At 43.8% G+C, this 16,357-nt stretch overlaps 1 protein-coding gene across 1 annotated transcript; it reads right to left on the bottom strand.

The window, feature by feature from the left end:
* Window positions 1–3,645: 3,645 nt before the first annotated feature.
* On the bottom strand, window positions 3,646–15,875 carry CCNE1 (cyclin E1). Its single transcript, XM_054296241.1, has 11 exons — window positions 15,801–15,875; window positions 15,412–15,502; window positions 15,126–15,194; window positions 8,936–9,078; window positions 8,722–8,857; window positions 7,775–7,921; window positions 6,887–6,982; window positions 6,389–6,523; window positions 6,195–6,306; window positions 5,957–6,114; window positions 3,646–5,087 (listed from the first exon to the last, which is right to left on the bottom strand). Exons 2-11 carry the CDS (start codon window positions 15,445–15,447, stop codon window positions 4,965–4,967), a joined length of 1,155 nt encoding a protein of 384 aa, XP_054152216.1. The 5' UTR covers window positions 15,448–15,502; window positions 15,801–15,875; the 3' UTR covers window positions 3,646–4,964.
* Window positions 15,876–16,357: the final 482 nt, after the last annotated feature.

Here is a 16,357-nt window from a genome sequence, read left to right as displayed (position 1 = left end):
GAGACTCATAACAGCACAGGCTGATAAAGGAAATCTTTTCCCCTCAAATAAAGACAGTTCTTGTCAGGCACCTGCTCTCCTCCACCCCAGGAGCAGGGCTGGGCACATCTGACAGAGAGGCACCAGGTGGGAGAAGCTCCACACAATTTTTCCTCATATCCCAGGCAAACATATATGCTGAGGCAAACATTTAGGCTTTCATATTTTTCCTCCTTGAATATTATTGCCATCAAGCTGAAAATTTTAAAAAAATCAGTGCATTATAAAAACATTTGCTTTCTTACTATATGAGTTACATGAGAATGTGTTTGGCTTGGTAAAACAAACCCAGTTTTCAAGTAGATTTGCCTCTCCAGTAGACATTCTGCTCCCCTGCATTGCCAGCATCTGTAGGACCAAAGCCCCTGGGATCAGAAAGGTTTTCCTTCCTTCCTTGAGAGCCATCTCATTTAATTTGCCCTCAAACACACCAGTCTGTGGGGTTTTGAAATCCCTGGTTTTATTCTGCCTACAAAGAATACTTTCTTTTTCTAATGTGAAACTCACCTTTAACAGAAATAAAAAGCTTCATATACAAACCTACCCTTTCTGTTTAACATAAATTTATTATTTCAAGAGATTGAAAGAAGATAGCTCACATAGCATTACAATATTCTGCAGTCTTAGTTATATGTTTGATTATGTATAAGTTGTGGCAATAGCAGACTACTCAAAATTTGAGAGAAACACATTTTGTACTTTTAAGCTGGTTTGCAGATAGTGTGGCTGAAAGAGCACAGGATCATCATCAAAATATTCACTGTTCATCAGCCCAAGCCAAGCGGGTGCTCTGCTGCAGGTTTAACTTCAGAGCAGAGAAATGTCACAAGTTGCTGTAACAACAAGAAATGGACATTAAAATCTGCTCATATTTGCACATACTTTTCTTCTGCCATCTCACAGACTCACAAAAAATAAAATACAACCCCAAACCACTCAGTTTCTCCACCTTGACTGGCCACCCCATAGCTAGGGTGAGGGCAGGACGACCAGAAGGGGAAGAGCCCTGCTGCTTCCTGCCACAGGCAGCACAGGACAGAGCTACATCCCCTATTTCAAATGCCAAACCTGAACAGAGACCACAGAGTCCAGGCCAAGCTGTTCTTGATCCCCAACAAATTCAAGGCTAGACAAAGCTAACCTGTGTTATTTCACAGCATATGCCAGTGTCACTTTTTTTTTTTGATGGTAGAGGCTTGTGGAAGATGGGGTATGAATAATCTGGAGTGTTAAATGTTGATAAATACCCAGAAACAGCAGTTCCCTGAATCCCCAGAACAGAAGGATCATGCCAACAAACAAGGGGCAGTGGGTATATCCAATGTCACCCTGCACTCTCACCACCCCCCTGCTGCACTGCACACTGACCCCCAACTGCTCCACAAGGCTTTACCTTGCAGGTGTGACTCCAAATAAAGCCTGGAACAAAGCCCATTGCAGGCTATGGCAACTCCCAAGCTGAGGTTCAGGTTCCCTGACACTTTCCCCAGGAGTGGATGCTGCTGTGAGCCTCAAACACCAGCAGTGAGGTCTGAGCTGCCAGCCTGGCTGCAGAAGAGTGTCCCACCCTGGCAGCCTCCTGCACTCAGGCTGCTGTGCTGAGCTGTGTGGGCAGCAAACGGCACCCAGGAACAGAGAGAACCCTGAGCCAGCCTGAGGGCTGGTTCTTGCCTCCACCTTGTGCAAGCAGGGATGTAATAAACCCCTCGTGTTGAAATTCTTGAGAACCAAGAGGAGATGCTGACCTGAGACCTAGAAATAGAACCAGAGAAACCACCCTCCTGCTTCAGGGCAGACAAGCTATGCACAGCTATTTCTGTGAACTATTTATACCAATAACTATTTCTGTAAGGTACCTACAGCATTTACAGGAGCTGAACATCTGGCTGGCTCAGTGGGGACCACCATGCCTCCATCCTTCCTCCTCATCACCAGCTCTGTTCCCCTCCACCCCAGCTCAAACTGCAGCCTCAGCTCACTCATTTGGGGCTGTTTCCTTCAATACACCCACAGCAACCCCCAACTTCCAATTTCACAGTGGCAGTAATGCAAAATTAGCACTGGATTAATTTCTGTTGTTCAGTTCTCTGATGTCCCCAGCTTTCAGACCAAGGTGAGGGTTTGATGCATTGTTATAACAAACCTTTCAGGAAGAGAAGATAATCATGCACCACCTGGGTTACTGCAAATTCAATTTACTTTGCAGCATGCTTTATGCTGGTCTGGAGCTATTAAAGAGAGACAGTTTCCAGTTGAGGAGTGTGCAGCACTGCACAGCTAAATGGCTTTGTCAGGCTGGCCTAGTGCTGCCCTCCTGCATCACCCTGGGGCTGCTCCCTCTTGGAGGCCTCTCCCAGCCTCTTGGGGTAACACATCTGAGATCAGAGCCTATCTTCTTTGCACAAACTTCAGCCCAAACATCCCAAACCTTTTTCTCTCACCTAACCAGGCAGAGCTTACTTCCCCCCACCAGACTGGGCCAGGATCAAAATCCAGAATAGGATCCACAAGCAAAGAAATAGGGAGGAAACTGCCTCTTGGAGATGGTTGGCTTTTTTTCTAATAGGGACAACTATCTTCTTTAAAATTACCTGTACTCTTCTTCTCTAAAAATCTTCTTTTCAGCTTGTGGTAATCAATGCAATTTTTTTTCAAGCCACCCTAGAAAGACAGCACCAGACAGACAACACAGTATCCATGTGTAGCAATAGAAAACCAAAAACAATTCTTACAAAAGGTGAGAAAGTAAGAATATAGCTCTCAAGGTAAGTACCCCCAGCTGGGATGTAACAGCATTCCTGCCTGGGGAGCTGCAGAGCCACCATCTCCATGCTCTGAACACGCTGCCCTCCATCAGAATAAAGGAGGCTGACCTTCCACAGAACAAAGAATGGTCAAATGAACAGGATTACCATCTGAAGCAGAGATCACATTTGGAGAGAAGCCTGTTGTCTGAACAAGTTTAATTCACAGGTGGATCAGTCTCAGCTCCTGGTTTCCCACACAGCCCAGAATCACATGAACATCTACAGTCACTCTTGCATAGGTATTAACCACAGTTAAATATTCAGCTTCAACAGAAAGTTAGAGTTTAACCATATCTCTAATATTGCTACAGGATATTTTCTTGAACAGTTAAATGCAATCCCGATTTTTAAGAGAGCAGTTAGAAATTTAAAAAAAAGGAATTGTAGTTTTGCTGTGAAACATCAAAAAGGGACTAAGATCTGAAAATAAACACCAAAAGGCCTAGCACTGAAACATGGTTACTGATTTAGGAATTAAATCTAGAGACTACCTTTCAGGAGGATTATTTTCCCTCATTCACTCCCATTTTGTGTTCTACATTTAAGGACAAAGCATCAAAATACATATTGGCAAATCCTTCAATAATCAGCAACAATTACATCCCCTTTGTCTAGGACATGCAATTCTCTGAGAAATTAAAAGCTCTCTAAACTGGCACCAGCAAACATGTTCAGCTCACATTTGCACTTGTTAACACAGAACTTATAACCACTCATTGCAAGGAAAGAAAGCCAGCAGCACCAAAGAACTTGCTTACCATTAATTACCATAGGCATTTTTATTACATTAAAGCTTTCACATTTATCAGAATACTGGGTCAGGGAAAAGAAAATGGCAGAATAACTTAAAAAATAGTAAAAAGCAGCCTTTCTGGGAACTATTGCTTAAAAAAACATCTAACCAACAACAGAATAGGAGCTTCCTGAAATATTAAATGTAGCATTTAAGTTATCTGCAGCAGGACATGAGGAACCCTGGTAGTCTCACAAAGGTTTTCAGTGTTATTGAACAGTCCTTCAAAATAAGCACCAAAAAATACACAAAAAACAAAGAACCATTTATTTCTGTGTTCTCCTCCTCTCCAGAATCATCAGTTTCCAGAAAATGTCCCACTAGGACCTCTGTGATTCTCAGACATTGCAAAAGTCAAACACTTTCCTGTAACAAGGCACACACTTCTCCCGAAATAAACTCTGCACACAAGATTGTTTGTCAAACACTGTGCCAACCTCCAATGTTTAAATGATTTTTTAGGAAGAGGTAGACTTTTCCTACTGATCACCTCAGGGTAACAATCCAGACAACCTGATTCAAGAATATCCCGGTAAGCTGATCATTACAGAGTGTTAATTCCCCATGTACTTGTCATGTCTATTATCCCCTCCCCAGCCTCCTGCACCTGGCTAGAGGAAATCCAAGTGGCCCAACATGACAATTTTACCTTAGTATCCAAATAAAAAGTTTCCACGGATAAGCCAAGAGTGGTAAATAAATAAAGCCATAGTTTCTACACTATTAATCCCCAACTCCCACACTTATTAATGGTCACAGTCCGAAAAAACCTTAACTGATCATAGTTAAAAGAAATATAGAAATATACATAAAACCAGCTGTCTTAGACAGCATTTTTATTAAAAATGAATACACAGAGACATAGCAGCTTTTACAATAAAGAGTTTTTTAAAAGGCATCAAGTTGTAAGCCAACCATTCGAAAAAGAGGCTTTGAAATGTTGTCTTCCACAGCACTTTTTGCCCATTTGTCAACAAGGGAGAGAAATCTCACATTACCCAAAGGACAAACAGACACAGTAACTAATTTAAACTTCAAGCCCTTTTTCTGAACAGTTGATCAAGCATCACCCTCCGTAGCAGCATCTGGAGCACACTTCAGTGTTCTTTCAAGTGGCTGGTGTACTTGATCCATTTCTTTAAAATATTTTAACATTCAATAAAACTATTTCAAATAGAAAAACTTCTGTCAGATGAAAGTAAGGTTTCCTTTTCAGATTCCATGAAAGCTTATGAACTTCACTGGCAGCATTTCTGTAATGGAGCAGGGGCCAAAACCAGCAGAACAGGCACTTGAGCAAAACTGTCCACCAACAGTTCCTAAAGTCAGATTGATTGCAGTCCAGAAGACAGTTTCTTACTACTTTGTGGTGGTGTAAGGACACCAGTGGGGAAAGGTGAAGTCCTATTTTGCTCAGCCAATATGGCTTGTTTTGCTTGAGCTCTGTCCTGAAAGCACATGAAAAAGAGGAAAGAAAAAAAAAAATCTTTATTTTGGTGTGTTTATGCAACAGATCATGAGAATTCAGTGTTTTATAATCTGATACTGTTAATCTGGAACTGCATTGCATATCCATATCTAACTCTCCTAAAAGTAACTGATAAATCACATAGTTCACAGTAGTTACTTGCAGTACAACTCAGAGATCAGTATTGGTTTTTGGAATCTGATGATTAGCATTAGGCATTCATAACACACAAGCACCCCTGTACCTTCAAGAAAGCAAAACAGAGAAACAATGGAGCAGGAAGAACTTTAATTTCTACTTAGAATTCAATAACCTAAAGAGAAAAACTAACCCCAATAGCTTAAACCACAATTCTTTGAACAAGATTTTGATCCTCTGCAAGTTTCTCACACTAAAAACCACTCTTGCTCCACTGCTTGTCAGTGACCACTGTCACTTAACAATCCCACCACATCAGTCTCAAGTGATCAATCTTTGTTTTTCTCCAGATCAGACAAGACTGTATCAGTGGTATTTCCTAGAGAGAAAGGTCTAACACATGGTATTTGAAGTACCCCAAAGGGCAGAGAAATGCTTCTGATTTCTAGGGTAATTATATGCTTTTGATACAAGAGGCTGAAGGCACATCTTAAATCATCTTTAAACAAAATATTGAACAAGTCAGTCCCAAGAAAAGTCTTTGTCTCAAGAATTTTGGATCTGGACTATAACCGTATACCTTTTATCACCTAAATACCCTCAGCCTCAATCTGCTCATGCTTCTCTTAAGTGGACTGTATGTTCAAACCAAAGAAACAAGACTTCAGAGATTCCACAGACAGCTTTTTGGCTTCATTTGCACATACATACCAGCAAATCAAAGCTGTTGATGTGTGTCTGTATATTGTGCAAATCTTCAGGAGCTATCCCACTAAAGTGTTTGAGTTTGGAGCTTCCTACTTCCCTCAGAGCCATGGCAAACGGGACCATCCATTTCACACAGTCCTCTATCTCACAGAACTCATAACCTGCAACACAAGGCACACTTATCTGCCTGAATCAAGACATATTTGTCAACACACAAGATTAGATCTATAAATGCCAATACCTGAAACTTTCTGCATCAGCTCAGATGAGGAGAAGTGATACAAAGCAGAAGCTGCAAGTATTCCATAGGTATATTCCAAGCAGCCAATATCCAGCACACAGAGATCCAAGAGCTAAAAGACAATAGATGTTGAGTAAGCCTGACAGAAAACCAGTTTTCCAGGTGAAACAGCATTTGAAGGAAATGAGTCTCACCTCTGTAATTTGTACAAATATCTGCTGTGGATATTGTGGCAGCATTACTTCATAAAGATCATTTAAATATGCAACTTGCAGGTAAATGTTTAGCCACGATACAACTGTCAGTGGATTTAAGTTCCAATTAAGAGCCTGAAAGAACAGACATACACAAGATTTCAGTGCCAATTTAAGTTCCTAACTTAAACCATGCAAAATGGTTAAACAATCACAAACTCTAATGGCTGGTTAAGCCATCTTTAGAACATGCAAATCAAATGCTCTCCTGTAGCTCTTCCTACGGATACAGTCAGAGAATAGATTTTTTTAATACACACTTATTGTGTGGATTAAAGGTGGATGCTTTAGATCACTTGTTACCTAAAGAAAGCACTGCTTTCTAATTAGCCAGATAAATTGTGCCTCTTAGCAGCACCTAAGATTAACTGAGAAGCTCTGCTTTCAGTCTGATTATGCTATACATTTCTAAACACTAATTCCACTCGTAAATATTACCTTCATAATGATCAATTCCATACTGATGATTTCATCTTCTGTACAGGCTCCATCTGTAACATAGGCAAACTGGTGCAACTTTGGTGGATAAATTTCCTGAAAGATAGAAGATCAAGTCTTTAATCTATCAAGAAATAGGTTGCAACTAGTTGCATGTGTTACTTTTGCAAAAAGTAAAGAAACAGAACAACCACTGCTTCAGCCTGCCAAAACAGAAAGAGGAGGGGGGATAGTTCCTTATTCCCCCATTCTAAATCCTGTGTTCTCTGCCTTTAATAGACACTGATTTCTTGTCCATCATAGCCTTCAACTCTCACTTAGGATGGATCAGTACAAACCTACATTGTTTGACTACAGCACCACTGTGACTGTATCACAACTGACATCAAGATTTTTTAAAGCATCCTAAAGAAAATGCCTTTCATCTCTTAAGAACAGACTGAACATTAGCTCTTTTAAACAACTAAGAACTTAAAAAAGCACTGTGTATTTTAGGTGTTCAAATTGTTCCAGCAAATAATAGCCCAGACTATCATGCAGTAGGTACTCTATTGCATGATAGTCTGGGCAATCAAATTGCAACAAGTGGTCTCTGTATACAGCAGCCAGTCAAAAATTCATTTAACAACTGCAACTACAACTTTAGATTTACTCTAACACCGAATTCTCTAATGAGAAAACTAGATAACTTCACAGTATAATTTTACCCACTTCTAAAAAAACCCTGGAATGTTGAAAACAAACAAACAAAAAATCTTTGTTCTGTCTTCCATTTGAAAAAATCATAGCAAGTAACTCCATAAAGCTTTCCACAATATGTCCAGCATCCAAGAAGTGTGCTGTGTGTCCATTCACATTTTTATGGCAAGTTGAGCTGCAGACACTTACCTCAAGCTTTGCTGCTATGAACAGAGAAGTGACACCAATAAGCTGCAATAGTGTTTTTACAACATCCTGTTGTGTGGCCATAAAGCGATCAAAGAAATCTTGTGCTAAATAAAAAGTTTCTCTATGAAGTTTGTAGGCTTCACAAACCTGGAGAAACAACAGAGATTACAAAGGTCAAGAACAGTGTTAAAAAGTCAAAATTAGATGCTACATATGTATCAAAAAAACCCCATAAGATACACATAAATTTTATATTAGCTTTCCACTTCACTGCTATTGTGAAGTAACATGTTAACTAACTGCAAGAGTTAAACAGTTTCCTTTGACACAAGATGATTGTCATTACAGTAACTTTCAAGAAAAAAAACAGATCACAGCGAAAACCCTTCTAGGAAATGCAAGCATATGTTCCAACAATGTCAGAACATCAGTTCCTCATTTTTTGCTAAGATCCATCATTCCAACGCCTCAAAAGCAAAAATTCTCACAAGCACTTTAAGAACAGGGACTATGCCACCAAGTCACCCAAAGAGTGAAACAGACTCAGACACAAGAGGAGCTGTAGCACATTCTGCATGACAAAAACAGATAAAAAGGCTGGGAGATGGATCTGATCTCAGAGCTAATCACCTTCCTTCTTACAGTGACTTTTAAAACTATTTGTTCAGCCTTCATCTGCAGTGTGATCTTAAAAGCTTACCCTGTGATAGGGACAAATTGATTATTGCCCACTATCAATCTCAATGAGTAGCAGAATGTATTGACAGTCTGCAAATCATCAGCTCAGTACATCATATATTCTTTAAGTTTGGTGTCATTCATTGACAAAATTTAAGATGAAGACAAGTATCTGGAGCTAAACATGCTTCTGAAGTGCACTCATGACAGTTATTAGTGCACTTCAACAAAAGCACACTTGAGACACTCAGAAGCACAGAAAAGCTTACCTCCATTAGCCAGTCTAGAAGGATGGTTCTCATCTTGGGCTGCAGCTGGGGGTGCCTTTGCATGTAGAATTTGTCTCTCACGTAGGTCTCTTCTTTGTTTATCATGTTTTTCCATACATCATCCTTGTTTGCCCAGCTAAAAGAGATCAGTGTTTAGTCTTGGTTCACGAGACAGGAGGAAGGCAGAGCAGCAGCAGCAGCCCAGCACACTCACCCTAGGGCTGGCAGTGGGGTAGCTCTGGTGGGAACAACGCTCAGGTGGATAAAGCGCGAGTAATCGACACGGACCGGATCGTCGTCTTTGTCCGGAGTGGGAATCAGCATGTGGGCGTGCTCGTGGATGTTAGTCCAGGACTTCTGTCAAACCAAACACCAATTTCACACTGGGCTTTTTAAAGGAATCATTTTAGCTGTAGACAGACAATACTCATAACTTCTGTCACAATTTCTTGCCAGTTCCTATCTCTGAACTGCACAGAATCACAGAGCGGTAGAGGCTGGAAGGCACCTCTAGGTGTTTCCATCAAGCTCCCTGCTCACACAGGGCCACCAAGGGCCACCTGCCCAGAACCATGACCAGAAGGCTTTAGAGTATCTTCAAGGATGGAGACTCCAGAACTGTTTTGGACAACTTGTGCCATGTTTGCCTGCTCTCACAGTAAAAATTGTTCCAAGATATTAACAGGAAACCTCTTCTGCTTCAGTTTGTGTCCATCTCCTCTTGTCACGTCCCACTAAGAAGAGTTTAGCTCCATCTTCTTTACATCTTCCCTTCAAATAGTTATAAACAACTGACACAAATCACCAGAGACCTTTCTCCAGGCTAAACAGCCCCAGCTTCCTCAGCCTTTCCTTATCAGCAAGATGCTCTGGTTCCTGAATTACCTCGATCGACCTTTCTGGACTCTTTCTTCTGTGCTCAATCCTCTTTTTTACTGGGGAGCCCACAGCTGGACACAACACTACAGATGTGGCCTCACCTGGGCTGAGTAGAGAGGGTAGAGAAAGCTTGGAACTAAAGCTGAAGAACATCCACCCTGCTCTTTGAAAGACCACAAGTGTTTCATGGAAGGATATCCAAGTCAGAACCTCCTACTCTCACGCTATGTTTTGTTTTGACCAAAAATATACTTGCCCTCAAGTAAAGAACAAGCAGATGGGACTCAAAGACCCAAATATGAGGTCAGGATTTCTGGTCAGGAATATGTAGATAATATGCCTTGAAGCCATGCTTTCATGCAATTGCAAAGCAATTGCTACTTAACTATCAAGCTCATAACTTTATATGTCAAATTCTGCCATGGTCTGCAAACATCAGCTATCCAAAACTTCACCTGGCATGTCCTTTCAACCTTTATTTGGACCAGAAATCTAGGTTTAGTCTTCTACCATCTAACTCTTAAATAGGATCTTGTATACTTCACACAGTGCCCCAGGAAAACACTACTTGATTTGCAGTAGAATACAAAGCCAGCACCAAGTCATCATGTCTAAGCAAATTAAAATTTGGCATTTCTGTTTAATAATGAAGTCAGCCATCTTGCTGCAAATTCATGAGTTCTGCACCACTAAAAGGACAGAACTCCCTAATAGATTTCTAATATGATAAACAAAAAATAAATTAAAAGCAAGTTCAGAAGAATCATTAGGTGCTATCAAGTAAAACACTATGTGAAACTTTGCCTCTTGTAAAAAAGCTTCCACAGCTGATTTTTGCCATCTTTCTTACATATGACATCACTTTCCAGCAAAATGGCTCCTTCCTGCACCGGTTTCACAAACAGAAACCACTGACTTGATGAAACCAAAACCACATTTCACAGTTCTCTCACAGCTAAGACTGCTTTGCACTTTGAATTACTGACACATAGATGAAGTCTTTTTTCTTCTTGGGAGTTCTACATGCAAATACAGCATAGTTACATATCCAGCCATGCCAGGATTCAATTTGGGTGGGGAGGAGCCAAAATAAGGGAATAGTATCCTTATCTTAAAAATTACAGACTCCTTACAAACTGAAAGTTCAAATGAAAACATCGCATCAGCATTGCTTTAAGTTAATTTTTGTCCTTCCTCAAAACTAGACTTTAGTCACACTTTGTTCTCCAAACTGTACAGCAAGCCCAGCTGCCAACAGCCTTTGGAGAAGTGCTGTCTTATCAGTTAATCAGCAAACAGAAAAGCAGTAGATTATACAGTATCTGTTTAAAGGTGCCTACTACACCAGCAGCTTCTGAAGGACGAGAGACTTGCTCACAAAGCTCTCAAAGCAGACACATCACATGCAACAATACTAAAGACATTTCACCACCCTCAATTTTCTATAAGGCAATAGAAATCAAAGTTCAAGAGCCTCTTAGGTGTTTTGAAAAGAAGGGAAAACAAAGTTTTTGACAACATAATGTCACTTAACAAGACACTGGGGAAAAAGATGTGAGCAACACTACAAGCACACAGCTCAGCAAGAGACAAGAATGAAACTAATGTGCAGGGCCTCAAAGGAAAACAGCCTATGGGGAAGGAGACAGGAATTAATTAGTGTGGGTGAGGGAGCACCATAACTCTGGCACAGATTTTGGTGGAGAGAATGAGCATATCAATCAGGCTCTTGAGTCTTTAAAGCAGATTTAGCAAGACACTCAATCGAAAGCAAGAAACACCACCAAGAAACTGCATTACCTCACACTGCAACTGTAAGGAAATAGAAGCCACTACTGAAAAAAAGAACAGTTTAAGGTGGGGAGGGTATGAGGAAACCATGAAGAACTTCCTTTGGGCTTGCACAGAGCTAATCCAAAAATAGAGACCTGTCAGAAAGCAACAGATGCTACCCAGAATCTGTGCAGCCTAACAGAGGAAACACTACAGTCCTGAGCTTACTTCTGACACAAACATGAGCTGAAGCAGCACACAAGCAAAAACATCAGTGGGGATAACAGCCTCTTCAAATCTGTGTGGAGCCCAGCAAAAAAGCTTGGTGACTCCCACAGTAATGTTCCAGGTACAGGAGCAGCTAATCAGATGCTGATCTCTATCTCAGACCTGAGAACAAAAGACAGACTGGATCAAAAAAGCACCTGAGAAGGCTCATTAGGAGGAGAGGTACCAAGAGGGAAGAAGGTGGATGATGAGCCCATTAGAACACCCAAGCCCATCCAGCTCCAAACAAAGAAAACCCAGGAGTTCAGAGGTGGGGGGTCTTTATAAAGCTCAAACATTAGCAGGCCTCATTTTCCTGCAGCATGTCACCATTCACTGATACACCAAATAGTCATAGAAAATAATCTTTTTGAACAACATTCAGGCTATAGATCAGACAGAAAACAGAGCACTGGGGTTATTGGTTACAGGCCAGGCAGGGCCTTCAGTGAAGAACACCTAAAAATACAAACTGCTGAAACACTTGTGCACCACAATGTGAGCTAGGAGCCACCAGAATGAGCTTCCACTGACAAGCAAGGAGTGCAGCAGGAGGAAGAGAATGACACAGGACTGCATGCAAACAGCAACATCAGAGGTTTTTCAGCATGGAAATCAATGGCAGGGGAACAGCCTGTTTGTTCCTTAAAGCAGCACCTTATACCACAGACAATGGTGTCACTTCCAAGTCCACAGCCTTAGTTTGCCCATCAGAAATAGCAAGACCTATAAGTCTAGCCACTTTTCACTCATAGGATGCATTACTTTGAAGTACTGAATTTTTCTTTGCCATCAGAAGGGAATTCCAGATTTAGCAAACAGGACAGAAAAGAGCAACTCACACTATTCAGTTGGTCCAATCCTTTTGGGATAGCATAGGAGCTTCTACTCCTTTGAAATAAGAGTCTAAATGTTCTAATCCAGATTAGAGCAAAGTCAATTCTCAACCTGCGTATAGTTTAGACTCCTTTTTTGTGGGCTCTGTTTTGGTTTTTTTTTAATTGAATCTTCAAAAGTTAATCTAGATTAGTAAAAGAAACTTTATTGAGGCTATTTTCAAAACACTTAGGTGGAACACTTCGACAATGCTAAAATCAGATTCTGGAAAACATCCAGTAAGAAATTGATCAAAACTCCCTCCTGAGAGTTTACTCCACCTTTACATGTGAAAACATTAGCTAGTTTCAGCTAAAGAAACTAACTTACAGATTCCATTCTTCACTTTATATGGAGGTGACCATGCAACTTGCATCACAATTACACAGATTATTCTAATCTAGTTAGATGAATTTTGTTGTACATGGAGCCTCAAGAGTGTATTCATCCCCACACAGCAGCCAGAATTAGTATGAGAATTGCTAGCAGAATTACAGCAGTGCCAGTTCTCCAAAATCAAACAGAGAATTTATGCAATATTCTGCTGTCACAGACCTGATGATATAGCCACCCCTCCATCACATAAAGGGTAACGGCATCCTAATTAAGAACTGTGGCCTTATGTTCCACAGAAGAAAACTAATGAATTGACTATGAAGATGTCATAAAGTGGGATGTGACTCTGATATTTTGCCTTGTGGATAAACTAGTGTCAGTAAACAATTTATTTAATGCACAAGTCATGTGGTATAGGCTGCAGTGGATTTATAGCTGCCTGCATTTCAGAACTGCCGCGTCTCCACAGAATAACTGTCGCCCTGGCTATCATTCCAGCCTCTACACTGCTGCTGGAACCATAAACATATTCTCATTAGTGGTCCATGGCAATTTATATCACAGAATAGCTTGTGTCACACCATAGACTGAAGAGCTGCTGCTGTGCAGCCAAATGTTAGCTTTTTTAACCAGATCTGGAACAATCTGGCTACTTTGTCACAACAAAAATACCTGATCTATGCAGGGAAAGATATACAGGCATGATATTATTCATTGTTTATAGAATGAAAGGGTCAAATTCCACCAGCATCCTATAATGACCTTGAAAAATTCCCAAGGAAGATTTTTGATGCCTACTGCCTAAATTATCTAAGTTTTAGTTTACCTATGCAGCCTGAAGTAACACTGAATGGCTACCAGGCCAAGAGCACAAACAAGAAGACAAAATTGGAAGTCTTTATCTGCTTTGAAAGTTGAAGGTCAACATATGCAAAAGATACTTTAAGTTTCCTTTCACTGTATTACTGGAAGACAGTAAAATTGGGTCCCCATTGAGACTTTCTAACAAATCCTTGTTATTATGCAATAAACATGCACGAGAAGGCCTTGCTCAGCTTAAACAGAATGAATCTTCTGGTGAAGGAGAAAGCTGCAGTGAAGGACAGGCAGCTCTTCCTTGTCAGAAGTGAGAAATTAGTTTAATATACTGTGCAAAAGAAAGACAGAAGGGAAGGAGAGATCCCCTCATTAAATGCTCACCATTTGAGCCCTGCTTAATATGTTGACTGATAACTAGTGTACACAGTTGCAACAAGCAGAGGCCATTCCAAACAATGATGCCCATCTGTTATGGTAGCACTTCAGTCTTAGAACTTCCAGCTGCCACTTTGGGTTAGATGTGCCACATTATGCACAGCCTGGCCCCCCAAACGAGGACAGGCTGCACACCCTGCCCCTGACTTCTGCACCTTCAGCATCACCCTGGGTGCAGTGACAGGCTGAAGGCTCAGGGACAGGGATTGAACAGGAGTGCATGTGTTCAGGGGAAAAAAAGGGAATGCACCTAATTCCAGAACACAGGCCTCTCAAGGTACAAAGGCATCATGCTTTCAATGTCACACGCCACACAGCATTCAACTTTTTAAGTTGGTTCATTCTACATGCCTTGCAGAGAAAGACAGCAATGGTCACGACCAACCTCCACTGCAGGGCTGATTTTCACAGGTAGAGTGACTTTATAGAAAAATTCCTTTGTTCTGCAGAGAAACAAAGCCTGTTTTACCACACCATGGGCATCAAGTATACCCTTCCAAATTCTAATCAGGAATTACCCTTGTCAATGGGAATAGAGCTGATCTAGGAGAAAAGGGGATGCCTTCCTGCTTCCCAGACAACAGAGAAGTAGAGACATGACTACAAGAAGAACCACCTCAAGAGATGTGCCTATCTGCATGCTTAAGGAGCACATGTACAAGGTACATAAGCACATGACTGTACTGCTGCACCTCTCTAGAGAGGTAAATGTAGGTCTAAAGGCTTGACAGGTGCAGCCTTCAACTCAAGGACAGCTGAATTCATTTCAGCATTAACATAATGCTTCAGATCAACACAGGCCTTGTATCTAACAAAGGCTTCAAAACTACATATATGAACTGAATTGTTCTGCACACTCTATCATTAACCAGGGCCAAGAGTCCCCCTTGCCCACTGCTATGCAGCATGTGGCAGCAGCATACCTGTTTCACCACGCTGCCATAAATAATGAGGTACTGCAAAGTAAGCGCAGGGTTAACCAAGATTACAATATTTACATACAAAACCAATTCAATTACCTGTTTTGCGCACGGCTTTTTTCTCGTCATCTCCATTTTGGCAATTTCTTCATCAGGATCCTGTAAGAACTACAGAAAGCGACATATGATTTCCGGAGCACAAACCGCGGGCCCAGCAGCTGTTGGCCGCAGTGACACCCGCCTGTTCCCGCAGGAGCACAGCCCGGCAGGCCCACCCAGCCCCCGGCCCACCGCGTGGGGCCCGCACCCCAACAAAAGGCGGCGAGGCCGCAGGGGCCCGGCCCGGCGGTGGAGCCCGCGGGTACCGGGCCGGGCCCGCACTCACCGTGGCCACATCAGCTTTCCTCTTGCGGGCTCGCATGGCGCACTCGGCACGGGCGTCCCCCTTGGCAGGACCCTTGTCGTCCGCGCAGTCGCTGCGGAGAGAGGGGAAGCTGAGCGAGCGCCGGCCGGGGAGGCTGCCGGGGTGCCCGGCCTGCAGGGCCCCAGGCCGGGCGGGCCCGGCGCACTCACCTCTCCCGGCGCATGGCACCCGTCTTGGCCGGCAGGCCGAGCCGAGCCGAGCGCGGGACGGGGCCGAGCGGGCCCGAGCCGCAGACCCCCCCCACAAAGGCCGGCAGAGGCGCGCAACGGGCGGCCGGAGCGGCCCCACCGGCTCCCCCCGCCCCGCGGCCGCCCACCGCCCCCTGCCCGCCCGCGCTGCCGCTCACTCACCGCCGCACCGGCCCTCGCCGGCCGGGAGCGGGTGGTCGGCGGGTGCCGGGCCGGTGGGGCCGGGCGGGAGGCGGGCGGGTTCTGCCGGGCGCCTGCTGCCTCACGGCGCGGCCGCTCCCGTCCCTGCGCGCAGCGCGGGCCGCGCCCGGCGGGACATTTAAACGCGCGGCGGCGGCGCGGGGCCGCCTCCCGACCGCGCACGTGGGGCCGCGCGCGGGCCGGGGCGGGGCCGCCGGGGCGCGGGAGCCGCGCGGAGTTCCGCGCGCGACAGGGGGCGGGGCCGAGGGCGGGGCCTGCGGATCCCGCGCGGAGCGGGGCAGGCGGGGCGGGGCCGGAGGGGCGGGGCTCGGACGCGGAAGCGGCGGGAGCGGCTGTGGCACGTGGGACCGCGCCGGGTGAGCCGGGCCGAGCCGAACCGGGCCGAGCGGAGCCGAGCCGAGCCGGGCCGAGCGGAGCCGAGCCGAGGGGCTGAGGATCCTCGGTCTCGGCCCTGGCTCCCGGCCCGGTCCCTGTCCTTGTCTCGGTCCGTGGCGGGAGGCGGGGCCGCCACCATGGCC

The sequence above is a fragment of the Melozone crissalis genome, unplaced genomic scaffold, assembly GCF_028551555.1.
Source record: "Melozone crissalis strain CALT ecotype California unplaced genomic scaffold, PUWL_Pcris_2 ptg000007l_1, whole genome shotgun sequence".
Classification (NCBI taxonomy): Eukaryota; Metazoa; Chordata; class Aves; order Passeriformes; family Passerellidae; genus Melozone; species Melozone crissalis.
Note: the sequence above shows the minus strand (reverse complement) of the source record. Positions and strands in the feature narration are given on the sequence as shown.